The sequence below is a fragment of the Lathyrus oleraceus genome, chromosome 7 (assembly GCF_024323335.1).
Source record: "Lathyrus oleraceus cultivar Zhongwan6 chromosome 7, CAAS_Psat_ZW6_1.0, whole genome shotgun sequence".
NCBI classification, from domain to species: Eukaryota; Viridiplantae; Streptophyta; class Magnoliopsida; order Fabales; family Fabaceae; genus Lathyrus; species Lathyrus oleraceus.
This window is the reverse complement of record NC_066585.1, coordinates 151,167,351-151,194,303: the sequence shown is the minus strand read 5'-3', so window position 1 is coordinate 151,194,303 and position 26,953 is coordinate 151,167,351. Positions and strand designations below refer to the sequence as shown.

The 26,953-nt window shown below is 34.4% G+C and overlaps 1 protein-coding gene and 1 long non-coding RNA gene across 2 annotated transcripts; one reads left to right on the top strand and one right to left on the bottom strand.

The window, feature by feature from the left end:
• Positions 1–12,368: 12,368 nt before the first annotated feature.
• LOC127106881 (uncharacterized) lies at positions 12,369–13,042 on the top strand. Its single transcript, XR_007795523.1, has 2 exons — positions 12,369–12,467; positions 12,572–13,042. It is a non-coding gene; the product is annotated as an uncharacterized LOC127106881 (long non-coding RNA).
• Positions 13,043–17,695: 4,653 nt separating this feature from the next.
• On the bottom strand, positions 17,696–21,497 carry LOC127103743 (uncharacterized). Its single transcript, XM_051040973.1, has 7 exons — positions 20,149–21,497; positions 19,888–20,006; positions 19,258–19,710; positions 18,664–19,108; positions 18,344–18,482; positions 18,101–18,188; positions 17,696–18,013 (listed from the first exon to the last, which is right to left on the bottom strand). Exons 1-7 carry the CDS (start codon positions 21,052–21,054, stop codon positions 17,896–17,898), a joined length of 2,268 nt encoding a protein of 755 aa, XP_050896930.1. The 5' UTR covers positions 21,055–21,497; the 3' UTR covers positions 17,696–17,895.
• Positions 21,498–26,953: the final 5,456 nt, after the last annotated feature.

Below are 26,953 nucleotides of genomic sequence, written 5' to 3'. Positions count from 1 at the left end.
GATGGTGTTTGGCATGATGTATGATGACTATTTGGACATGAATGAACTCTCACAAACCAATTCCAATCATCCAATCACTGATTAAATGGACAGTTGACCAACAGTTGACTTTTAGGGTTTCTGACTGATTATGCATTGACTGATGACTTCCAAACCCTAATTCCTTGAGAACTTGACTTCAAATGATGTCCCAAGTTGTATGAACTCTTGATTATTGATCATGGTGCCCAAATTCCACAAGAATGACCACCATCCACTGCCTTGACTGACTGTTGACCTTTTTTAGGGTTTTTGACTATCTGTGTATGAACTGATGATCTCCAAGTCTCCAACCCTTGACCAAAATACTTCAAATAGACCTCCAAGCCATGTGAACTTGTTGGACAAACCCCAAGGCCTTGGTTCAATGAGAAATTCCTTTGCTTGCTTGGTTGACTGATCAGGAGATTAGTTTGACCTAATTCTTGATTGCTTGCTCTTGAGGCAACTGAGGGACAATGCAAATGCTATGCAATGGATCATGATATGGTATGACCTAACATGAAAATGTATGTACAATGATAGGTGCAAATTTGAGGTGCTACAGTAACTAATAGCTATACTTACCCCCAAGTATGTGGGCTAGAGTCGTCAAAACCCTGGAGGTAACTATCGTGGTAGGGTCACATATTTCGAGTGAGTTTCATGGTGTCAAATAAATCAACATACATGATATTTATAGTAATCCCCTGATCTACTAGCACACAACAAACATTGAAACCTGGCATAATGACATTCACCAACAGGGGGAATGGGTTTGATATTCTATTTATTAAATCATCATCGTAAAAGGACAATGTGATCTTCCTTTTTCTCAAGCTTTGACGTTTGTCTATCAATTGATGTAATATTGCCTGCAAATTTCTCTTTAGGGAGTAACATGTTGTCTGCTCAGAGTCAGAACCCCCCCCCCCCCCTAATGACACGGGTGATGTCTAAGTGGTTATATCTCAACAATATGTCCTTCATTGGGGTGTTTGTGTGTAGGTTCTCCCAAGACATGTAGAGCCGCTAGGGGGAACCCACGATGGCGAGGGAATTGTCTCATTGATTGAATGTCCCACTAAATATGGTGGTTAGTTTTATAGTCCCATAATGACTCATTATTTGTAGCGGCAAGAGCATTCTCAGTGCCTTTTTTGCTTGATATGTTTTAAGATTTAGGTAGATTGTGTCTAGGGGTTTTGGGCCTTGACGACACGATGTTTACGTTTTCTGCTCGACCCACCATATCGTATTCCTTTTCACTATTTTAACTTGTTCGTAGAGCCGTCAAAATGGGCTAGTCCATATGGGCTGGTCACACACACACACACATACACACACACATCTTACTCCAAAACAACACATTAATTTTCCTCAACCCACTAAATTTTATCTCTATTTTATTCAATCTTTCTCTTTTAAATGCATTAATATAATCGAATTTGCATTTAACTATTATGTATTTTACTTCACAATTTCCTCATATTATAGTAGTTTCTATTATGTTAAATATTTAAGTATTATTATATACAATTTAGACATGTATTATATTTAAAAACATATTGTATTATTTATAAAAAAATAATATAGTATTTAAAAATGTTTTATATACAAAATAGTATATTATAGGATTATTAATTTAATTTTTGTATTAAAAAATATCATTTAGGGTTGGGTAGCCCGAAGCTCGTGTAGGTCCGAACTCGGATAGTAATATTTTAGTCTATATTACAATAAGACTTTTTTGCCCCTGCCCTAAATAGTTTGAGGCCAGCCAGGGTCAGTTCGTTTAGGACCGAGTAGCCCATTTTGATAGTTTTATTTGTTTGTCTCATATAATTTATATTCCTTGGGATAACTTATGATTGTCCCTGAATGGTCGCCATAATGTTCCTTAGACAAACATTGATATTGTGGTTAATGAGTTAATTTAAGATTAATCTATATTTGGGATTCACCATCAAGTTGGAATTAAAGTGGAAACAATGAGGAAGTTTCTCATAGACGAAGTCAAATAATCTAGGAAGATATTTTCTCCAATGGTTGTTGATGAGTTAACAAACTCAGGTACGACGAACCTTCATGTGTACGCCTAATGATGGAGGTACACCTGCAAACATTTTGATATAGTCATTCACAATTGTATGTGTGAGGTTTATAGTTTAAACTAACATGTGTTTGAATTTGAGGTATTCCATATACTTATAGTTGTATTACAGGGTTTATAGACCATATAATCTTCTTTAGGAACAATTGTCTCATAAGACATATGTCAGAAGATCATGCAAATTCTTGTCACTTAATAGTCTATAAGAGTCAGTCAGCTCTCATCACGTGTGTCTTTATGACATGTTCATCTTCTAGTATATCTTAGTTCTTGAGATTTATATGGTCTGTTTTCATGAGGATTGGGCCTTGGCCTAGTTAGTACAGTAGCAAACAATAGTTTTGTAGGAACATAAAACATATATAACCTTGAAAAAATTGTCACCTCTAACTCATCTTTTTGAAAAATTGAGAATCCTCATTGTTGTTATCAATTAAAAAAAAGAACTGACTGACATTTTACGAATTGAATATGACGGAAATAACATACAAGATATTTAGGGTGAGAAAGCCCTTAGCATTTTGTATGTCATTCATAAGACAATCGAAAGGATAAGATTACTCAAACACATTTTTTTATATCTAAAAGATTGAAAACCTATACAATGTAAGATTTAAATATAACTTTAACAATATAAATATAATTTCAACACTCACCTTCACGACTAGTGTGAGACCGAGTCTAATTCCTACATTATTGTCTTTAACCCAACTCTAATATTAAAATATTAGAGTCTCACATTTATTAGGTTCTTAGACTATTGAATCTATAAATATGTTTCGACAATTTAAATAATGTGGGACTCAAACACAACTTTAACATTATTAAGAATAATCACTTATATGAATTGAGAATATGACGTGTATAGCTTACAAAACATTTAATAAGACCATATTAAATATGAAGTTTTTATTTGGTGGAAGAAATCAAATAGAATAATATAAATGAAATTAAGGAATTAACTTATAATATCTTTTTATTTAGAGACTAAATCAAAATATTAAATAAAATTAAGGGACTTGATGATTAATTATACATATCTTTTATATCCTATTTGGTAGGAAAAAAGGTTTTAATAGTTGTTCACATTTTTTTGGATTATTATATCTCATATTTACAATGTTATTATTTGTACAGTAATTTCAACTAGTAATGACATAAATGTGTTTTTCAAAACTTTGACGACAGATATAACATCCTTTGATTTTTTTTTTGCATATACTTCTGAAATACCTATAAGCTATAAAATATAGAAAGAAATTAAAATAACTCAATTTTTTTCCATCCTATAATTAAGAAAAAAAATATAAAATATGCTGCCAAAATTGATAATTATAATAAAATTATTGAATCAAGGGTGACAAAGTTTTGTATTTAAGAGAAGTAATATTTTGACATTAAAATTTTAATAAAACATATATTTTTAGGTATATTTTTTAAATGACATCCTTAAATTTTAATCTTAAACACACTTTTGGTTCTCCTAGTTTAAACGTTTTAAATAATTGGTCTCCCTATTACAAAATCAGTTATTTTTATCCCTTAATTTTGATTGCGTTTGAATTTGCATGGTCCCTATCCAATTTTGCTTATGTGTCAATTCATTAATGAGGTGGTAGTTAATATTTGGATTCATGTCAGCAAACCATTATATTATAATATTCACATGCATATTTTAATTTAGAAAACATTTTAAAAAAATTAAAATAACAAAACAAATTATAAAATCAGAAATTGAAATTCATCCATCCTGAAATTGAAATCCATCCATCCTGAAATTGAAATTCATACATGCATCTTCTTCTTCTCTCCATTCGTTCTTCTTCTTCTCTCATCTTGAAATATGTCTTCTTCTTCTCTCCATTCATTTTTCTTCTTCTCTCATCCATCGTGAAATTCATCTTCTTCTTCTCTCCATCGTGTTCAAATCTCAGCTCGCTGTCTCTATTGAAGATGTCGCAACAGTTTGTCTATAGCCATGGAAGCAAATTCTATAATCGTTCGAGGTACGTATGCTGTAACACCCCGATTATCGTTAGAATAATTTAAATATTATTTAATATGATTATTTGAAGGTAAAAAGGAATTATTAAATAATATTGGGAATTATTATTATTATTATTATTATTATAAGTGTTATTTATTTTAATAATAATTAAATAATAAAATAAGTGGAATATGAAGAGTGGAAGGGTAAAAGTGGAAATTGGAAAGAAAAAGGTCCAAAGGAGAACTCAGAGTTGGTTTTCACGTATTGTGTCTCAGAGTCAGAGGAAAAGGAAAACGCTGAAGAGAAAGAGAAGGAAGAGGAAAAGGCCAAAGATTTCTCGGAGCTTCCTTCAATCCAAAGAGGTAAGGGGTCTGAACCTTATTAAACAATAATATGCTGAAAATGGTGAAATATTGGGTAAACGAAATTGGGATTTTAATCGAAGGAATTCGTAGAGATTTTATGTAATGATGTTAGGATTTGTAAAATCGAATAGGGGAATGATTCGTGTTAGATGATATGAGTGATTTTGTGTGAAATTGGGACTGTGAACGGTTGAATTGGACAGGTTCGTAGCAGAGAAAACCCATAGCAGATCTGGAAAACTGGATTCTGGTCATACGCGTATGGTACTAGGCAATACGCGTATGGGATGGCTTAGAAAAGGGGTTTTGGCGCTGGTACGCGCCATACGCGTGTGATACGCGTATTCCTGGAGTGGTACGCGTATGGTGTATGCCATACGCGTATGAGTGAAAGAGATGGAATTTTGAACGTGAAATGGTCTCTGGTGGTACGCGTATGGGGAAGTGATACGCGTAGCATACGCGTATGGGAATGGCCAATACGCGTATGGATTTGGCCAGGCGTGGGCAATACGCGTATGAGCATGGGCAATACGCGTATGGGCAGACTTGTGGTCTTTCCTAGCTGTTGTTGTGCAGTTTCGGTTGTTTAGGCTGAGCGAGGTAACTTAGCTGATGCATAGTATACGAGGGATCAATTCCCGTTGCTTTGAGTGGTATAGATATTAGTAGAGTGCGATAATACTGTGTTTGATTATGTAGCATGATGTGATATGCTCTTATGATAGAATGCGTTAATGATGATGATAACATGACTATATGATGATGTTGTTGCTATGTTGATTATGATGAATGCTTGGTGTGAATGCATTCATGAAAGGCCGATGCCTAGTGATGAACGGACTGAGTTCCAATGATGTTGTTGACTCCGGGCTTGTTGAGAGGCTTGGTTCCTTACGGGGAACTCGGATTCTATGGTGATGAATCTGGGAGTGGTGATCCTGTAGTTGGTCACAAAATGGGTATACCGAGTCGTGTTGAGTCATGCATGGGTGCGTGCATTGCATTTGATGTGTTGTGTTGTTGATGTTCATGAGTTTATGGATTATGATGAATTGCGTTGGCATATGTGAAATATATTTATGTTTATATTTCTGTCGTTATATTATTATTTAATAATGTAATTCTCACCCCTTCTGCATGTGTTTATGTTCATCTATGATGAGCAATGTGCAGATAAAGTGGAGTAGCTATTGTTGAGGTTCGAAGAATAAGTGTAGAGTTATTCTACAGAGTCGAGTCAAATGCTCTGGTCATGTGACACCGGGGACTATGGGATTCGATAGCTAAATTATTATTATTATTTACGTTGTTTATGATGACTAATTTGTTGAGATAATGTTGAAACATTTTTATAATATTTATGTTGTTGTCCGCTGCGAAGTTTTAAATAAAATAAATAATATGATTTATGTTGTGATGCGATAAGTGTTGTGTTTTAAGAAATGTAAACTCTTCTACATGTTGTACTCTGATAATATATTTAAATATGTCGTTTGGGGTAGAAGGGTGTTACATTAGTGGTATCAGAGCATGGTCAGTCCAGTCGAGTCATAATGTGAGGTTTTCCCTGTTGGTCGATTAGTGTAAATGACACTGTTGATATTTAACGGTTGTGGTTGTGTTGTGCAGAGTATGGCTGGAGAAAATGACCGTGCGATTGCTGAGGCTCTGACGGCTATGGCGCAGGCTATGCAGGCGCAGCAGAATCCGCCGGTCGACGAGTTTAGGAATTTGGGAAGGTTTCTGAAGAATAACCCTCCTACATTCAAGGGGCGCTATGATCCAGATGGTGCTCAGATTTGGCTGAGGGAAATTGAGAAGATTTTCCGGGTGATGACGTGTACTGAAGCACAGAAGGTGCAGTTTGGTACGCATATGTTATCTGAAGAGGCTGAACACTGGTGGGATAACACTCGTCAGAGGATTGAAGTACCAGGTGCTGAGATGACTTGGGAAAGGTTCAAGACGGCCTTTCTGGAGAAATATTTTCCTGCTGATGTGCGATGTAAGAAGGAGATGGAATTTCTAGAACTGAAGCAGGGTAACATGTCTGTTGCTGATTACGCTTCGAAGTTTGAAGAGCTGGTGCAGTATTGTCCTCACTACAATAATGCTGATGCTGAGGGATCCAAGTGTGTCAAGTTTGAGAACGGGTTGCGTCCCGAGATCAAACAAGGCATTGGTTACCAGGAGATTCGTAGGTTTCCTACATTGGTTAACAAGTGCAGGATATTTGATGAAGATAGCAAGGCTAGGACTGCTCATTACAAGAGTCTTAGTGAGAAGAAGAATAAGGATCGTGGTAGTCCTTATGCATCTCCGAATGGTAAAGGTAAACAGAAAGTGGTAGATGAGAAGAAGCCAAGTGGGGGAGGATCTTTCATAGCTGGTAAATGTTTCAAGTGTGGCGAGCCAGGCCACCGTGCTGATAGCTGTACCAAGAAAGTGCTGAGATGTTTCCGATGCGGTCAGACTGGTCATAGAGTTACGGAATGTAAGGATGCTGGTCCGACATGTTTTAATTGTGGCGAGAAAGGCCATATCAGTTCGCAGTGCTCGAAACCGAAGAAGGCGGCTACTGCAGCTCATACTACTGGTAGGGTGTTTGCTCTGAGTGGGACTGAAACTCCTAAAGAAGATAATCTGATTAAAGGTACTTGCTTGATTAATAATGTTGAATTGCTTGCTATTGTTGACACTGGTGCTACTCATTCGTTTATTTCGTATGAGTGTGCGACCAGGATTGGTATGATTATGTCGTCCCTAGGCGGAAGTATGGTGATAGATACTCCTGCTAATGGTTCTGTGAAGACTTCTGTTGTCTGTCGAGGTTGTCAATTGACGATCTTCGAGAGAGAGTTCGTGGTGGATTTGGTGTGCTTACCCTTGCACCAAATCGATATTATTCTGGGAATGAATTGGCTAGAATTCTATGGCGTGTTTATCAACTGCTATAGGAAGACAGTGCGATTTTCTGAAGTTGGTGAGAATGATGAGGCAAGATTTCTATCTGCTAGGCAGGTGGGGGATTTTGTGAAAGATGAAGCTCAGATATTCGCTTTATTTGCGTCTCTGCAAGCGGATAAGAAAGTGGTGAGTGTAGATTTGCCTGTCGTTTGTGAATTTCAGGATGTGTTCCCGGAGGATGTAAGTGATTTACCTCTAGAACGTGAAGTCGAATTTACCATTGACTTAGTACCAGGTACGAGTCCGGTGTCGATGTCTCCTTATAGAATGTCGGCAACTGAATTAGTTGAATTGAAGAAGCAACTTGAAGAATTGCTTGAAAAGAAGTTTGTGCGTCCAAGTGTTTCTCCTTGGGGTGCACCAGTATTGTTAGTGAAGAAGAAAGAAGGTACGATGAGGTTGTGTGTCGATTATCGGCAGTTAAATAAGGTGACTATCAAGAATCGGTATCCATTGCCGAGGATTGATGATTTGATGGACCAGTTGGTTGGAGCTCATGTTTTCAGTAAGATTGATTTGCGGTCGGGTTATCATCAGATCCGAGTGAAGTCAGATGATATTGCGAAGACTGCTTTCCGTACGAGGTATGGTCATTATGAATACACTGTGATGCCGTTCGGTGTGTTTATGGAATATATGAATCGTATATTTCATCCGTACCTTGATAATTTTGTTGTGGTGTTCATAGATGACATATTGATATATTCTAAGACGGGAGAAGAGCATACAGGACATCTGAGAATTGTTTTGCAGGTGTTAAGGGAAAAGAAATTATATGCAAAGTTATCTAAATGTGAGTTCTGGTTGAAGGAAGTGAGTTTCCTTGGCCATGTGATTTCGAGTGGTGGAATTTCTGTTGATCCTGCTAAAGTGGATGCTGTATTACAGTGGGAGACTCCGAAGTCTGCTACTGAGATACGCAGTTTTCTGGGGTTAGCTGGTTATTATCGCAGATTTATTGAGGGCTTCTCTAAGTTGGCATTGCCGTTGACGCAGTTGACTAAGAAGGGTCAAGTGTATGTGTGGGATGCAGCTTGTGAAGCCAGTTTTGTTGAGTTGAAGAGGCGGTTGACCAGTGCTCCAGTGTTGATCTTGCCTAATCCTGGTGAGTCCTTCGTTGTTTATTGTGATGCTTCGTTGATGGGTCTTGGTGGTGTTTTGATGCAGAATGGTAAAGTTGTGGCTTATGCTTCTAGACAGTTGAGAGTTCATGAGAGGAATTATCCTACGCATGATCTAGAACTTGCAGCTGTTGTATTTGTGTTGAAAATGTGGAGGCATTATCTGTATGGTTCCAGATTCGAAGTGTTCAGTGATCACAAGAGTCTGAAGTATCTGTTTGATCAAAAAGAGTTAAATATGAGGCAGAGAAGGTGGTTAGAATTACTGAAGGATTTTGACTTCGAATTGAGTTATCATCCCGGTAAGGCTAATGTAGTTGCGGATGCGTTGAGTAGGAAGTCTCTACATATGTCTATGATGATGGTTCGGGAACTTGAGTTAATTGAACAGTTCCGTGATATGAGTTTGGGTTGTGAAGTTTCCGCTGATAGTGTAAAGTTGGGTATGCTGAAGTTGACTAGTGGAATTCTGGAAGATATTCGGAATGGTCAGCAAGTTGATGTCGCTCTAGTTGATCATATTACTATGGTTAACCAGGGTAATGGTGGTAATTTTGAGATTGATGAGAATGGCATACTGCGATTTAAAGGTAGAGTTTGTGTTCCTGAGGTGTCTGAATTGAAAAAGAGTATTCTTGAAGAGGGCCATAGGAGTGGATTGAGTATCCATCCAGGTGCAACTAAAATGTATCAAGATTTGAAGAAGTTGTTTTGGTGGGCTGGTATGAAAAGAGATGTTGCTAAGTTTGTGTATGCCTGTTTGACTTGTCAGAAGTCAAAGATTGAACATCAGAAACCGGCAGGTATGATGCAACCTTTGAGGATTCCTGAATGGAAGTGGGATAGCATTTCCATGGATTTTGTGACGGGATTGCCGAGGACGGTGAAAGGTAATGATTCTATTTGGGTGATTGTGGATCGATTGACTAAGTCGGCGCATTTCTTGCCGATGAAGATTAATCACTCTTTAGAGAAGTTGGCGGAGTTGTATATCGAAGAGATAGTGAGGCTGCACGGTATTCCATCCAGTATTGTGTCTGATAGAGATCCCAGATTTACTTCTAGATTTTGGGAAAGTTTGCAGAAAGCGTTGGGGACTAAGTTGAGGTTGAGTTCAGCTTATCATCCTCAGACTGATGGTCAGACTGAAAGAACTATCCAATCCTTGGAGGATTTGTTGAGGGCTTGTGTGTTGGAGCAGGGTGGTTCTTGGGATAGTTATTTGCCGTTGGTGGAGTTTACTTATAATAATAGTTTTCATGCTAGTATCGGTATGGCTCCATATGAAGCATTGTATGGTAGGAGGTGTAGAACTCCATTGTGTTGGTATGAATCAGGTGAGAGTGTTGTACTCGGACCTGAGATTGTGCAGCAGACGACTGAAAAGGTTAAGATGATTCAGGAGAAGATGAAGATTTCTCAGAGTCGTCAGAAGAGTTATCATGATAATAGGAGAAAGGCACTTGAGTTCCAAGAGGGAGATCATGTGTTCTTGAGAGTTACTCCGACGACAGGTGTAGGTAGAGCTTTAAAGTCTAAAAAGCTTACTCCGAGGTTTGTGGGTCCGTATCAGATTTTGAAGAGGGTTGGAGAAGTGGCATATCGGATAGCTTTACCGCCGTCGCTTTCTAATCTGCATGATGTGTTTCATGTATCTCAGTTGAGAAAATATATTGCGGATCCTTCGCATGTTGTTCAGTTGGATGATATCCAGGTGAGGGATAATTTGACCGTTGAGGTATTGCCAATTCGGATAGATGACCGAGAAGAGAAGACCCTGAGAGGTAAGAAGATTGCTCTAGTGAAAGTTGTTTGGGGAGGTCCAGCTGGTGAGAGCTTGACTTGGGAGCGTGAAGATCAGATGAAGGAGTCGTATCCGGCTCTATTTGCTTGAGGTATGTTTTCGAGGACGAAAACTCTTTTAGTGGGGGAGAGTTGTAACACCCCGATTATCGTTAGAATAATTTAAATATTATTTAATATGATTATTTGAAGGTAAAAAGGAATTATTAAATAATATTGGGAATTATTATTATTATTATTATTATTATTATTATTATAAGTGTTATTTATTTTAATAATAATTAAATAATAAAATAAGTGGAATATGAAGAGTGGAAGGGTAAAAGTGGAAATTGGAAAGAAAAAGGTCCAAAGGAGAACTCAGAGTTGGTTTTCACGTATTGTGTCTCAGAGTCAGAGGAAAAGGAAAACGCTGAAGAGAAAGAGAAGGAAGAGGAAAAGGCCAAAGATTTCTCGGAGCTTCCTTCAATCCAAAGAGGTAAGGGGTCTGAACCTTATTAAACAATAATATGCTGAAAATGGTGAAATATTGGGTAAACGAAATTGGGATTTTAATCGAAGGAATTCGTAGAGATTTTATGTAATGATGTTAGGATTTGTAAAATCGAATAGGGGAATGATTCGTGTTAGATGATATGAGTGATTTTGTGTGAAATTGGGACTGTGAACGGTTGAATTGGACAGGTTCGTAGCAGAGAAAACCCATAGCAGATCTGGAAAACTGGATTCTGGTCATACGCGTATGGTACTAGGCAATACGCGTATGGGATGGCTTAGAAAAAGGGGTTTTGGCGCTGGTACGCGCCATACGCGTGTGATACGCGTATTCCTGGAGTGGTACGCGTATGGTGTATGCCATACGCGTATGAGTGAAAGAGATGGAATTTTGAACGTGAAATGGTCTATGGTGGTACGCGTATGTGGAAGTGATACGCGTAGCATACGCGTATGGGAATGGCCAATACGCGTATGGATTTGGCCAGGCGTGGGCAATACGCGTATGAGCATGGGCAATACGCGTATGGGCAGACTTGTGGTCTTTCCTAGCTGTTGTTGTGCAGTTTCGGTTGTTTAGGCTGAGCGAGGTAACTTAGCTGATGCATAGTATACGAGGGATCAATTCCCGTTGCTTTGAGTGGTATAGATATTAGTAGAGTGCGATAATACTGTGTTTGATTATGTAGCATGATGTGATATGCTCTTATGATAGAATGCGTTAATGATGATGATAACATGACTATATGATGATGTTGTTGCTATGTTGATTATGATGAATGCTTGGTGTGAATGCATTCATGAAAGGCCGATGCCTAGTGATGAACGGACTGAGTTCCAATGATGTTGTTGACTCCGGGCTTGTTGAGAGGCTTGGTTCCTTACGGGGAACTCGGATTCTATGGTGATGAATCTGGGAGTGGTGATCCTGTAGTTGGTCACAAAATGGGTATACCGAGTCGTGTTGAGTCATGCATGGGTGCGTGCATTGCATTTGATGTGTTGTGTTGTTGATGTTCATGAGTTTATGGATTATGATGAATTGCGTTGGCATATGTGAAATATATTTATGTTTATATTTCTGTCGTTATATTATTATTTAATAATGTAATTCTCACCCCTTCTGCATGTGTTTATGTTCATCTATGATGAGCAATGTGCAGATAAAGTGGAGTAGCTATTGTTGAGGTTCGAAGAATAAGTGTAGAGTTATTCTACAGAGTCGAGTCAAATGCTCTGGTCATGTGACACCGGGGACTATGGGATTCGATAGCTAAATTATTATTATTATTTACGTTGTTTATGATGACTAATTTGTTGAGATAATGTTGAAACATTTTTATAATATTTATGTTGTTGTCCGCTGCGAAGTTTTAAATAAAATAAATAATATGATTTATGTTGTGATGCGATAAGTGTTGTGTTTTAAGAAATGTAAACTCTTCTACATGTTGTACTCTGATAATATATTTAAATATGTCGTTTGGGGTAGAAGGGTGTTACATATGCAAGTGTGGTATGAATGCTCCATTGATGACGACATGGACATATGCTAACCAAATCGTCGTTTCTATGGATGTGAGATGTATAAGGTATGTATTAGTTTATCCATTGATGTTTACAGATTCAATGTTAATGCTTTGGTATTGGATGTGATTTATTCAACTTCATCTCCATTGATGCTTACAAATTCAAGGTTACAAGAAATGTAGTCACTTTGTTTGGTTGGATGAGGATATGAATCCTAGGGAAAAAGAGTTAATCTTTGCATTATTAAAGAACATAAATGAAGAGAAGGCAATGGTTAAATCTTACAAAGCAAAAGAGAAAGAATTGAAGATGAAAGTGAAGATGTTGAAGAAACAGTTGAAGATAAATTGGATGTTGTTTGTTATGTTGTTTGCATTTGTTGGGACAACATAGATTCAATATGTTGTAGGTTGATTAGGTTCTAGGTTATGTTCTTATGTTGTCTGATATAATATTGTAAGATGGATTGTAATATAATTTGAATGAAAATATTGGTTATGTTCTTATGTTGTCTGATACAATGCTTATGTTGTTATGTTGTCAGATATAATGCATACTGCTATTACTAGTTTTGTCACTCTGTTATATGTTGGATCTATAATGTTTCACTCTAATATAATGTATACTGCTATTACTAGTTATATCGTCTGATATAATGCATACCGCTATTACTCATTTGTCACTCTGATATAATTTGAACTGAAATTTGTAATGCATACTGCTATGCATAGATTGTACATATAATTTGGACTGCAATTTGTAACTAAAAATACAACTAATATACTTAACATTGATCTTGTTTGAACATTAATATTTGAACATCTAAAATAAAACCCAAGACACTACTTGAGTCAAAATGAAACTGCTTAAGCCATAAACTACAGTCATAAACTACTTAAGTCATAAATACAACCATACAATACAACCAAAATAAGTCATAAACTACTTAAGTCATAATGAAACTATTCTTGAGTAGGTTGAGGAGCTTGTGAACTTTGAGCAATTTTTGTTTGCTTTTCTTTGGAATTTTTTGTTCCCTTTCCACCTTTCATTTTCTTAGTCTTCTTTGACTTATTACCATCCTTTGGAATTGCCCTGTCAGTTGCCTTTTTGCCTTTACAACTCCTCTTATTATGTCTCATAGCACCACATTTTGCACACGTGACAATTGAAAATCTCCTTGGTAGTATGTGGGGATTTCTAGGTTCATCATTCGTCTTATTCCTCTATTTTTTTGGTCTGCCTATGGCTCTCTTCATCAGTGGTGGTGCCATTGTATTCAGATCATCTATAGGCAACAATTGTGGTCCATCAGTTGGATACACAATGTTTGAGTAAGTGTCCATAAATGTAGATTTCCTAAACAAAACAGAGCAAATGTCCATAAACAAAACAGACCAAGTTTACAAAAACAAACCAAACCAAGTATACATAAACAAAACATACCAAGTTTACATGCAACTCAGCCATACCTATAACATCCAGCAACATAATTCTCAGGTTGTTTCTTAATGTTCCATATGCAGGCAATTACATGACAACAAGGTATAGCAGACAAGTTTCACTTTCTGCATGAGCAAGTTTCCTTTTTCAGATCAACACAATAAGTTTTAATGCCATTGGTGACACCAAATATTGATAGGTCATCATCACCATGCCATGTGGGACTCCACCCTTGTGATTGCTTCTTATTCTTCTTAATAACCAGCTGAATTTTAGGACATATGGATCTAGTGTAGCCATGCAACAACTCCTTCTGACTTGTCATCCTCTTGGTGATGTAATGTTTGATGCCTCCTAATAGAGTGATAATAGGCTTCTCCATATGCTCAAATATTTACATATTGAATGCTTCACACATGTTGTTCACTTGTAAGTCACACTTTAAATATGTTCTGAAGTGTGATATGCTCCAATGGCAAGCAGGGACATCTAACATATCTTTCCATGCACCCTCTTTTATTGCATTCATCCTCTGTGTTGCCCTTTCCCATGTTGGAAATGTTGTTGCCCTAGCAGCTGCCCACCGTACTTCCTTTAATTCCAACCCAAAGTGTTTCTTCTTCCAATTTCCATATAAGTGCTTTACACATAATCTGGATTCTATGTTGGCACTGATGCCTTGAACAACTGGAACTAGTCTCTATCACATGTAAACAAGTAAATGCATAATATGTAAACAAGTAAATACATAAGTATAAGTATAAATGCTTTACCTTTTGCCGATTTGATACAAATGCATATGACCTCTGACTGTATCCTTACAAATCATGCAGAAGAAGGTCTAAAAACCATTTCCATGAATCTTTTGTTTCAGCTTCAACTACATCATATGAAATTGGAAAGTTTTGGTTATTGCCATCCCTCCCTACTGCTGCCATTAATTGTCCACCATAATCCCCTTTTAAGAAACATGCATCCAACCCAATAAGAGGCATGCATGTCTTTGCAAACCCTGCCTTTCAAGCCTTTAAACATACATAAATTCTTTCAAACACATGGTTGTCATCACTATTAGCACATTGTATTACAACAGTACTATTAGGATTTGGTTTCAATAACTCTTGTCCATAACTTCTCAAATAAGTGAATTGCTCAATATAATCCCCTTGAACTAACTTCATTGCCTTCCTCTTGGCCCTATATGCCTGATCATGTGATAGTTTCACTCCCCATCTCTCAACAACTTCAGCTCCGAGACATGATGGTTTCATATGAGGACTATGTCTAAGTATGCTTGCAAACTTGTTGGCAAGTCACTTTGTCTTTGCACTCCTGTTATCAGCAGTCCCATGGCATGTATGATCTTCAATTAAAGTCACAACTTGGCAAAACTGGTTGTCAACCCTTTTGCTAAATCTCATATAGAACTTACAATCATGAGTGCATTTAACCATAATCCTTTCGGAATCATTCTTCTTAATGAATACATTCTTCTGATTTTCCATGCCATAGTCCTTGACATCATCCCTTATCATTTCTTTATTAGTAAACATCATCCTTAGCTGAAACTTCATTCCTTGACCAGACTTGTAGGTAGGGTACTTCATTCTCTCATCCTCACCATCACTCCCTAGAGGTGTATATAAATGGTTTGAATCCTCACTCTCATCATGAACCATCTCAATCTGATCTTTCTTATTTTGCCAGCTAGAAACCTCACCTAAAGTCTTTTGGGGAAGTACCTTAGTCCATTCCATCTCACTCTCCTCATATTCTTCACTAAATTTAAACTCACCATCCTCAAAATTACCCTCACTTGCAACATAATCTTCATTAATACCTTCTTACCCAGTTTCATTGTTAACATCAGTAGTAAATTCTTCTACAACAACATTAGGATCAATAGTGACTTCTTCAGCAACACCATTAAGATCAATAGTGACTTCTTCAACAACACCATTAGGATCGGTAGTGACTTCTTTAGAACACCATTAGGATCAATAATGACTTCCTCAACAACATCTGCACTTTTAAACCCAGTGCATTGTACATCATCTTCAACATCTACTTCACTATCATCAATAATCGCATGAGTCCCCACATTATGCTTCACATACACATCTATTACATCATAGCCAATAACATCTTTTGAAAATTACAATACATCCTGATCATTGCTCAAGGGTCTAAGATCGCGATAAAAACTATATGCAGGGTTCCAATACCACAAGCACTTTATATTTACATAACCCTCACTCTTAATCATATCCTCTAATTCCATGTAAGACATATAATCAACATATCAACTCTAGTTTTACATACCACTTTCCAGGGGTCTCAACTAATTTCCCCCTATGATGTATTCTCAACCTAATCTTATTAGTCTTAAACAGGGTTGACCCTCTGCATGTGCATCATGTGCTGCAGCACATGACCCCAAATATTAAAGGGCCCAAATTTTTGAAATTTTCAATTTTTTTTCATAAATATTAATAAAAATAAATAAAATATTATTAAAAAAATTCAATAATAAAAGAAAATGTTATGATAAAAACTCAATACAGACAAAAATCAAGATTGATCAAAACTCAAAATAATTATAATTAAATTTATTTTTAATATTTTAATATATATTTTTTTAATTATTATAATTGTGTTTTAAAAAAAAATGGGCCCATTTTTATAATTAGAACGGGGCCTCCGATATAATTGGGTCGGCCCTGGTCTTAAATGGCCTGAATTTTTTTTGACAAATATGGAATCAAACAAACATAAACTAACACCAAGGATTACAACAATACTTTAACAAAACTAAACTAATGGGACCACAAGGACAACAATGCATACCTTATACAGTATTTAACCATTTTATTTCTCTCCTTTTGACTTCCAGAGTTCTTCATCTTCGTCAAACCTCACCTCTAAAACACAAGTTCACAAATTCGTTTTGTACAAAACGCACACTTGAATGATGAAGGTGATCGGGAGATTAAGGGTTGTCAAAAGGGGATTAGGATTTTTCAATCTGAAGAACGAAGAAATTGCATTGATGAATTTCAATTTCTGATTTTATAATTTGTTTTTTAATTTTAAAACAAGTTTTTAATATTTTCTAAAACAAAATATCCATGTGGATGTTAAAATATAATGGATTGCTGACATGAATCCAAATAGTATCTGTCATGCCATTAATGAATTGATGCATAAGCAAAATTGGATAGGGGGTCATGCAAATCCAAACCCAATTAAAATTAAGGGACAAAAATAGTTGATTTTGTAATACGGGGACCAATTATTTAAAACGTCCGACCAAAAATGCATTTAAACCTAAATTTTAATAGCATAGATTTTTATAAAACTTTAAAGTCCATAGAATTAGAATTTGATCTAATTATTCCCTATAAAATTGACTTGTAAAGTGAGGAGTGACATTTTATATAAATTATGTTCAAACTCTATGACTAACTAATGTGGATTTGTGATCTTTCCAATATTCAAGTCCAACATTCTTTTTGAGTTTGGTGCGTGGATATAAAAGATAGTCGGTCTATGATCCGATCGATTGACTTTAATATCATGATAAGAATGTTTGTTTGGCCTAATTTATTTCTACAAACTGATACCAGGCTATATAAATTATTTTCAAGTTCTATGAAAAGTGTCTCTAAACCAAAATCAACGTACACAAAATTCTCATATATTTCTCCTTTGGAAAAACACCAATTACATATGATACATGTTATATGTTATAGGAGAAGTCATACTTTCATCATTCTAGTAATATTGCACAACACAACTTTCTTCAAATCCACTGAGAATCTAAAAAGTATTGGTCAGGAAGAAAAAGATCTTTGAAACTAAAAAAAAAGTTGATGGCTGGATAAAAACAAGATTTGAATTTAGAGAGAAGTAAGGATAAGTTGGAGAGATAGTGGAACAAGAAGTTAACATACTCTCTCAATTAAAAGGACTATAGTTTAATAGAAAATCATAAATTGACTTCTTTTCAATTTACCAAATTTGAGGACTTAATCCTCTATATGAAAATTATGTGTTAGTATATACTTGAACAACATCTATTATTTCAACTTGGCATATTGGACATTTTCCACTTTTCCATTGCAACTCACTTGCACATTTGAAACATGCACACATGTGCCCACATCTGTAAGAAATGTAGATACATTATGAGTGTTATACATGTGGAAATAAATATATTTAACAAAGTTATTAAAAGCATATAAATTAATACCTGTATAAAACTGCATTTACTTTATTCTCATTGCAAATGCAGCATTTGCCTTTCTTTGATGTCTTGTTAGTGAATTTCTTCTCTCTTACTGAAATCATGTATACAAATTGAGAGGTACATAAGAGAGCAAGCAAGGTAAGTTTCACACATATAAATGTTATTGTTGTAAAGAAGTAAAGGATATAAAGTGAGATAAAGTTTGTCATATATCAACACTGTTTTTAAACAGAAATAATCACATACCCTTGTGAACTTCTTGTTTCTGGGATTGTTGTAATTGCATATTCATGTCTGTGCAATATTTTAGTGTTTTCCTTAACTCAGACATCTCGCGAAAAAGTTGTTCCATTTGCCCTCGCATATCGTATATGAATTCCATGTCCTATAAGTCATTGGAGTAATGTGTCATTTTAGTCCTTATTTGGAGCAATTTCAACATCAACAAAGTTTGTGTGGACTAAGATAAAATATCAAAAGAAAAAATGGTATATCTGCAATCACTAAAAACAACAAGGACTAAAGGTGAAAAAATGGTGTATTTGTATGGACTAATAAAAACTCACAATTGATTGATGGTTTGTCGATGGACAGTATTGCCTATTATCTTGATAGAAAGATTGAGATTGTGAAGGCAATGGCGAGGATACAAATACGACTCTATCAGAATCATCTCCACCATCAGTGTCTCCATAACTCCATGATGCTGAGGATGGTGAATTTACAGATGATGAGGATTGAGAATCACCAAGTTCATGATCTGAACCACTATTGACGCTTTCCTCTTCCACCGGCACCTCTTTCTCCGTCATATCTCTTCCATTTTCTTCGAGATTACCTCTAACGTGGAAGCGGTCGTGAAAAAATGCCGTCAATTCTTGCATACTTCCTTCTCGTTCTTCCTCGTAGATTTGATTATTGACTAGATGTGTTTGTGTTCCCCTATGAGAATTCATCAATTTATCCATCTTTCCTCGGAAGTCACTAGAAAGGACAGTTGAAACTGTTCTTCTGCAAACATATTTTATTTTATGTTCATATAAATGATATTATAAGGAAAACTTTATTGTACTTGTGCTCATTTCACTATGCAGCAATGTCTTAATGTTAGAGTATACAAGGAAAATGTTAAATATATTAAAAGACAATGATCTAACTACCTTTCAAGGAGCTTGCGTCTCTCGTCATCGTGCGAACCAAAGTCAAGCATTTCTCTGTACCATTCTTGTCTAATTTCCTCCCAGTAGCTTCTAGGCCGAGAAATGGAACCGGCCCAGTCATAACTTTCTCTAGTTTCATCATAATTATAGTCACTACAGTCATTCTCTTCCAATATCTCGCTGCAACTGTTTTCAATAGTATCATATGATTGTTGTTCTCTTGTCTCTACTTTATCTGTTGTTTCAATGTTCGTGTTTGAATCAGTCTTTGATATCGATGCCTCAACGATTTCTTTTGGAGCATCGTTTTGAGTTTCAAAACCAGAACATAACTGAGCTTCTTCTTTGATATATGCACTAGTTTGAGAAACTGAATTCTTTGATATCAACCTTGGCTTTGACAATTCTATCAAGGATGAAGTTCTTTGTTCATCTCTTGTGTTAAATCTTTCCCTGCATTCAATTAAAAGGTTTAGGCCACGTAATTTAAAAGTTCAAACAATAGTGGCTAGTGTTAAATGATTAATCTCAGTGTGTTTTTTGTTAATCTAAATGCATTTGCACCATTAGATTCAAGTGCTGTACAAAAGCACCAAAATGCTAGTACTACTTGATGAGAAATTATCACACCTAAGTTGCATAATTACTGATCCGTGTTGTTGTTTGTTCCCTTCAGGTGTTGTCGATTTCAAGCGGGGTGGATCAAAAGCTGCTACTCCACGCTGTAATAATCTAAGTCGAAGTAATGACTGCATAAACAATTCAAAGAAAAATGAATTGCAATGAAAAAATATAAGACAAACAATTCAAAGAACTCAACCCCGCAATTAAAATGTGAGGTGAAGATTATACGAGCTTGAAATACTCTAGAATTATGCTAGCAAATTTCACCTGAATACGGCCTCTTTGTGTGAACTTAGAAACTGCACCTTGCTCTGCAAGATTGTTGAGCTCTCCATGTCGATCACTCTCAAACTGCATAATTAAGTCATTGAACGCTTGGCGCCCCCTAATACGCGGGTAGTTTGTGATCTTACCAAAACATCTACGTTCGGATAATTGTTTTGGTGTGGAAACACTTGGAGAACCTGTCGCGCTGTTACTTAGCTCAGTATCGTTCTCATCACTTTGCATTTGATTTGTAATCGATAGTTTCTTTATAATATCAGCAACCTTAGTTTTATCACTTTCACCCGCATCCAAATTACAATGCACTTTCGAAGAACAATTCTGAAACGGCTCGTCAGAGGATTCCTCTTCTTCCGAGACCCTGCTATGATCTTCCACAGAAAATGCACTTATCCCATTACTACTCGAATCAGAGCTAGTCCTTCCAATCAACGCCACATTCTGTTTCGTGCAATTCGATTGACTGAGCCTTTTCTCCCATATCTGAACAAGCGAAGAAGCGCCAAGGTTGAATGTTTTTTCACTTTCATACGATTCTGATCCATCGGAAAGAGGAGGCGAAACCGAAACTTCTCTACCTCTCCTAGAATTAAAACTCGACGACCGTGAAGGAAAATGATCAAACACCTTATCAGCAACATCCTCATTATTCTTTTCAAGATTCCTCACCACTTCTTGAGCTTGTCTCGCAGCCCACCGGTCGATTATCTTCGAATGCCTGGGACTCACCAATGCAGGCAAAGAAGAGTCATCTTTTTCTACAAACACATTATGAAATCTTTTATTCAAATTCAAGTTTCCTAAGTTATTATTCTTAGCAACTCTTGAAACCCATGTTGGATTTTTTGTTGAATCAAAGGAAGCAATTTCAACCTTTGATGATGCCATTTTTAAATTTTTCTCTTTTTTTTCCTATCAAATTATTATTGTTATATCACATACAAATTACAAGACTCAAAAACAAATATTAATTGCTATGAATATGAATATGAATTTTCTGAAGACACATATGAATAAGAAAAAAAGGAAAAGCAACAATAACCCATTTCAAGATAAAAGGGTGGCTAGAATAAAAATATTCCAACAACGTTTAAATTTCTTTCGCTTGAGATTAAACTTGTTTCTTGTCTCGAAAGTTTGTAGACCACAGAGAAAAACTCAGAAAAAAACGCTGTGAAAACAGAATAATAGAAAAGGTGGCATAGAAAGGGTGGTTGGTTATTGGTTACTATTACAGGAAATAATTAGCTCTTTAAGGCTAATTAATAGTTAACAAATTGTAATTAAGTTAGAGTTATTGGTTTCATTAGCTATAGTTAGAGATCGTGCATAACATAACATGTAGAGATAAAGAACAAGGAAAATTGGTTTGTGTTGTGCTTGCTTACCATTACATATTCATCTATACATGTCATTTACTACATTTTAACACATTACACTTTATAGTTTATTTGTATTTTTCATTTATGTTCAAACTCCTTAACAATCACATTATTTTTAAAGCCTAGTGGCTCAAAATAATCTAAATATTGCTGACTCGAATATTAGCTTCTAATATCTCCCAAAACGGCTACCAACTTTTAATTGAGTTGGTTTAGAGGACCTAATAACAATTATATTAAGACTGTTGTATAGGGTTGAGTGAGACCCAATCATTTTCTTTAATATTGTATTCGAGTTTGATTTAAAACTTGACGAATTATTTTCTATCATGTGTTCGCTATTGAATCATCCATCATTTATTTTCACGCTTTAGATGTCCATTTCTAAGCATGAAGGGGTGTATTAAAAATCTCACATCGGGGAATATGTGACTTAAACATGTTCTTGTAAGTGGAGATAATCCTCACCATAAAAGTCGATTTTGTAGAGTTCAATTATACTCAATCTGATGTATTAACCATTACATTTTTACTTAATTTTTCTAATTTTTTTTACAAAAATTTTAAGCTCTTTTTTCTAGACTTATCATCAACTTTTTTTCTAACATAATTTTATTTCTAGCTTAATAATAAGAGCTTACTTTGTACATATTGAGTTAAAAACTCTTTTTGAGACGATTTTAAAAATAAAATATTTATATTTATATCATTTTAATTAATAAAAAAATCCTAAAAAATTAGATAAAAAATTAAAATTGTTATCTTCCCTCCTACAATTGCCAAATTTCATCTTATGTTCTTTTTTGTATTTTATAAGCATATTCAAATTCTCTTTTATAGTTTTTAGTGATATTTTAAAATTCAATTCGATAATTTATTCAATCAGGAAACTAAGTTATTGGATCTGACCAATGAATTTGAAAACCGCATATTGATTCTATCTCTATTAAAAAAAACTAACACAATATATATTTTGTGCTTAGAAAAATTATACATATTCAACTAATTACTTATAATTAATATTTTCCAAAACATAATATTTTTAAATATATTTTTAATTTTCCATTTTCTTAAATGTTAGTTGACTTTTATTTTTTCATTTCAATTTTAAAATAAATATTCAAAATTTAAAACATATAAAATAAAAAAAAATCAAGACTATTCAAAATTTGATACATATACAAAAATAAAAATTTGTCCAAAGTGGCTTTGGACCCAAGGACACTAGGGACATAGAGAAGGCTTTTACCATTGAACTCTTCTGAAAAATATTCTTGTTGCATACTTATTTTAAACCTTCGTTGGTGTTCAAAACATACAAATAAAAAATCTCAAAGTAGAGTTAGAATCCATTGACATTGAAATAAAAATACAGCTATCATATTCATATACATTTCCTTATATTTATACCGTATTCACATATCACAAATTTTCCTTACATTTATACCGTATTCACATATCACAAATATGATGAATAGTAATGTGAATAATCATTATGAATAATGTCATGGGCATGAACATAAATGAAAGTTGATTAATAAAATGTCAAAAGTTGATTAATAATATTAAAAATAAGCTTTTGTAGAAAAAACAAAATTAATTAATAAAATATAAAAAAATTGGTTAATAAAATTATGAAGTTGATTAACCATATAATTTTATATCGATACCCCATAATCTAAAATAAAAATAAAAAGACTATATATATATATATATATATATATATATATATATATATATATTATATATATATATATATATATATATATATATATATATATATATATATATTATTCACCATATTAATGAACAATAAAATACGGGGTAATGTAAATTTTTTATATAAAAATATTATTTCTTATAAAAAATACTCTCGTGTAACATGAGAAATAGAAAAATTCATTATATATTTTGAACGTTATTCATTTAACGTAAATAATATTTATTTAAAATTTAAATTTTGTGGTTGCTAATTTTCTCTCTTTTCAATTTCTCTCTTTTCAATTTCTCTCTCTGAACTCTTTAAAAATTGTCGCTCCTTTCCCACCCTCATATTTAAAATTTATCTTTTTTTAAGTAGCTTCTGTGGTAACCTTTTTAGACAATTCTTCTGTTTCAGTGATTCGAGTGACGCCTATGTTCGGGTGACTGGTAACTTCTGGTGGCAAAGCCTTTCACCGATTTGTTGGTGTGTTATGCAACTTCGTAAACGATGCTCTTTATGGTGGCGGCTCCGACGAGTGTGGCAGCTCCTTGGGTTTATCTAATGGGTTTCTTCAATGATAATAGTTTATCCACAGTCCCATGTTTGCGTTTTTGGTGTAGGATTGGTACCCTGAGCTTTTGATTCTCTAATTGTTTTCAGATCTGTTGAGATCTGCAAGTTTCAAGATTTAAGGTTAGACTTCTCTTAGTATATGTTTCAAAATTTAAATAGATATATTCATGTATATTTATTTGAAATAATATTCTTGAATATATTTATATATTTAACCCATGAATATATTTATTTAAACATTCCTTTTATTTAAAATAATATTACATATTTATCGATATCAAATCAAGAGAAATCTAACCTTAAATCTTGAAACTTGCAGATCTCAACAGATCTGAAAACAATTATGAAAACAATTAGAGAATCAAAAGCTCAGGGTACCAATCCTACACTAAAAACGCAAACCTGAGACTATGGATAAACTATTATCATTTAAGAAATCCATTAGATAAACCCAAGGAGCTACCACACTCGTCGGAGCCGCCACCATAGAGAGCATCGTTTACGAAGTTGCATAACACACCAACAAGTCGGTGAAAGGCTTTGCCACTAGAAGTTACCAGTCACTCGAACATAGGCGTCACTCGAATAACTGGAACAGAAGAATCGTCTAAAAAGGTTACCACATAACAGATTTGATGAACCATTAGATCAGAGGAGCTATCAAAAAAAGGCATAATCTAAAACGGTAACAAAGATGTCACGAGCGCAGTGTCGAGAACACTCTAAATCGGATGGAAACAAAAGCTACATAAAAAAGACAAATTTTAAATATGAGGGTGGGAAAAGAACAACAATTTTTAGCGAGAGTTCATAGAGAGAAAAATTGAAAACAGAGAAAATTAGCAACCACAAAATTTAAATTTTAAGTAAATATTATTTACGTTAAATGAATAACGTACAAAATGTATAATGAATTTTTCTATTTCTCATGTTACATGAGAGTATTTTTTATAAGAAATAATATTTTTATATAAAAAATTTACACTACACCGTATTTTATTGTTCATTAATATGGTAAATAATAAAATATTATATATATATATATATATATATATATATATATATATATATAGATTATATATATATATATATATATATATATATATATATATATATATTTTTATTTTTTATTTTTATTTTTTATTTTAAATTATGGGGTACCAATATAAAATTGTATGATTAACAAACTTCATACATAATATTATATATAATATTATTTAAATACATAATATTGTTTATATATATATATATATATATATATATATATATATATATATATTATATATATATATATATATATATATATATAATATATATATATATAATAATATATATATATATATATATATATATAATTTAAATATGTAATATATTTATTACCTATTTCAAATGATATTATTTTAAATTTTACTATTTAATTTTGAAAATAATATTACATATATTTATTATAAAATTAAAATAAATCTCAAATAAATATTCATTAGAAATAAATATGTAATATTATTTTAAATAAAAAGAATGTTTAAATAAATATATTCATGGGTTAAGTATATAAATATATTCAAGAATATTATTTCAAATAAATATACATGAATATATCTATTTAAATTTTCATTTCATTTAAATTAATCTTATAATTTATTTAAATTTATTTGAATATGATTTTGAATTTGTAATAACTACTTTATGAATTTGAAATTTCACATAAAAAAGAGAAGTTTAAAATGAGTATTATTTGAAATAAATATACACTATTATTTACAATTTTAAATATTTTTTTAATAAGACAAATATAAAGATAAGAAAAATTAAGGAAGTAGAAAATACTGGGGACATAGACCAAACTCCGTCAAACCACAAAATACAAGAAAAGTGGTTTAAATTAAACTAAAGCAAACACACGTGATCAACACTATCCAGAGAACCCTCGTATGGGACCGAAATTAAATAGCAAAAATTGAGAGTATTGTGTGAGTCTTCACTTTTCGAGACGACGAATGAACCAATCGCCAACACTAACTAATTCACGAATCAACAACCTCTAGAATCAAAACCAACAAGCAAGACGGCTCCTTCGAGTCAAACTGTCCAACAACGATCAAACATAATGTTATCGATATCAAATCAATCTGATATCAATCACGATGAGTGAAACATATATTAAGAGAAGTCTAACCTTAAATCTTGAAACTTGCAGATCTCAATAGATCTGAAAACAATTAGAGAATCAAAAGCTCAGGGTACCAATCCTACACCAAAATCGCCAACCTGGGACTGTGGATAAACTATTATCACTGAAGAAACCCATTAGATAAACCCAAGGAGCTGCCACACTTGTCGGAGCCGCCGCCATATAGAGCATCATTTACGAAGTTGCATAACACACCAACAAGTCGGTGAAAGGCTTTGCCACAAGACACTACGCTAAAAACTGGAATAGACAGCGCACCTTAGAGGGCGCTTTATTACAAAAGCGCACTCTAAAGTGAAGAGAAAAAATAAGGAGCGAACAACTTGAATAGACAGCGCACTTTAGAGGGCGCTTTTGTAACAAAGCGCCCTCTAAAGTGAAGCGAAAAAATAATGAGGAAATGAAGGGACACCAATAGAGGACGCTTTATTGAAAGCGCCCTCTAAGGGTAACCTTAGAGGGCGCTTCTAAAAAAGCGCTCTCTATGTCCATGTACATTTCCAGTTTATAAGGCGCTTTTGGAAAGCCTTAGAGAGCGCTTTTAGAAGCGCCCTCTTAGACCCCCTTTAGAGGGCGCTTTTGTAACAAAGCGCCCTCTAAAGTGAAGCCAAAAAAAAAATGGAGGGACAACAATAGAGGGCGCTTTTGTGAAAGCGCCCTCTAAGGTTACCCTTAGAGGGCGCTTTTGAAAAAGCGCCCTCTAAGTCCATGTACATTTCCAGTTTAGAAGGCGCTTTTGGAAAGCCTTAGAGAGCGCTTTCAGAAGCGCCCTCTTAGGCCCCCTTTAGAGGGCGCTTTTTTTAAAAAAGCGCCCTCTAAGGTCCCCTTTAGTAAACATTAAAAATATAACGTATACTGCATGTCTCTTTATTTTCCCTCTCTATAAGCTATTTCGTTTTCTCTCAACTGCGATTACTCTCTACTGCGATTACTCCC

Coding starts and splice junctions, on each gene's coding strand:
- LOC127103743 (XM_051040973.1), bottom strand. CDS start 21,054: ATGGCATCATCAAAGGTTGAAATTGCTTCCTTTGATTCAACAAAAAAT. Junction 18,189..18,343: donor GAAACAAGAAGTTCACAAGG/GTATGTGATTAT, acceptor ACATGATTTCAG/TAAGAGAGAAGAAATTCACT. Junction 18,014..18,100: donor GTAAATGCAGTTTTATACAG/GTATTAATTTAT, acceptor CATTTCTTACAG/ATGTGGGCACATGTGTGCAT.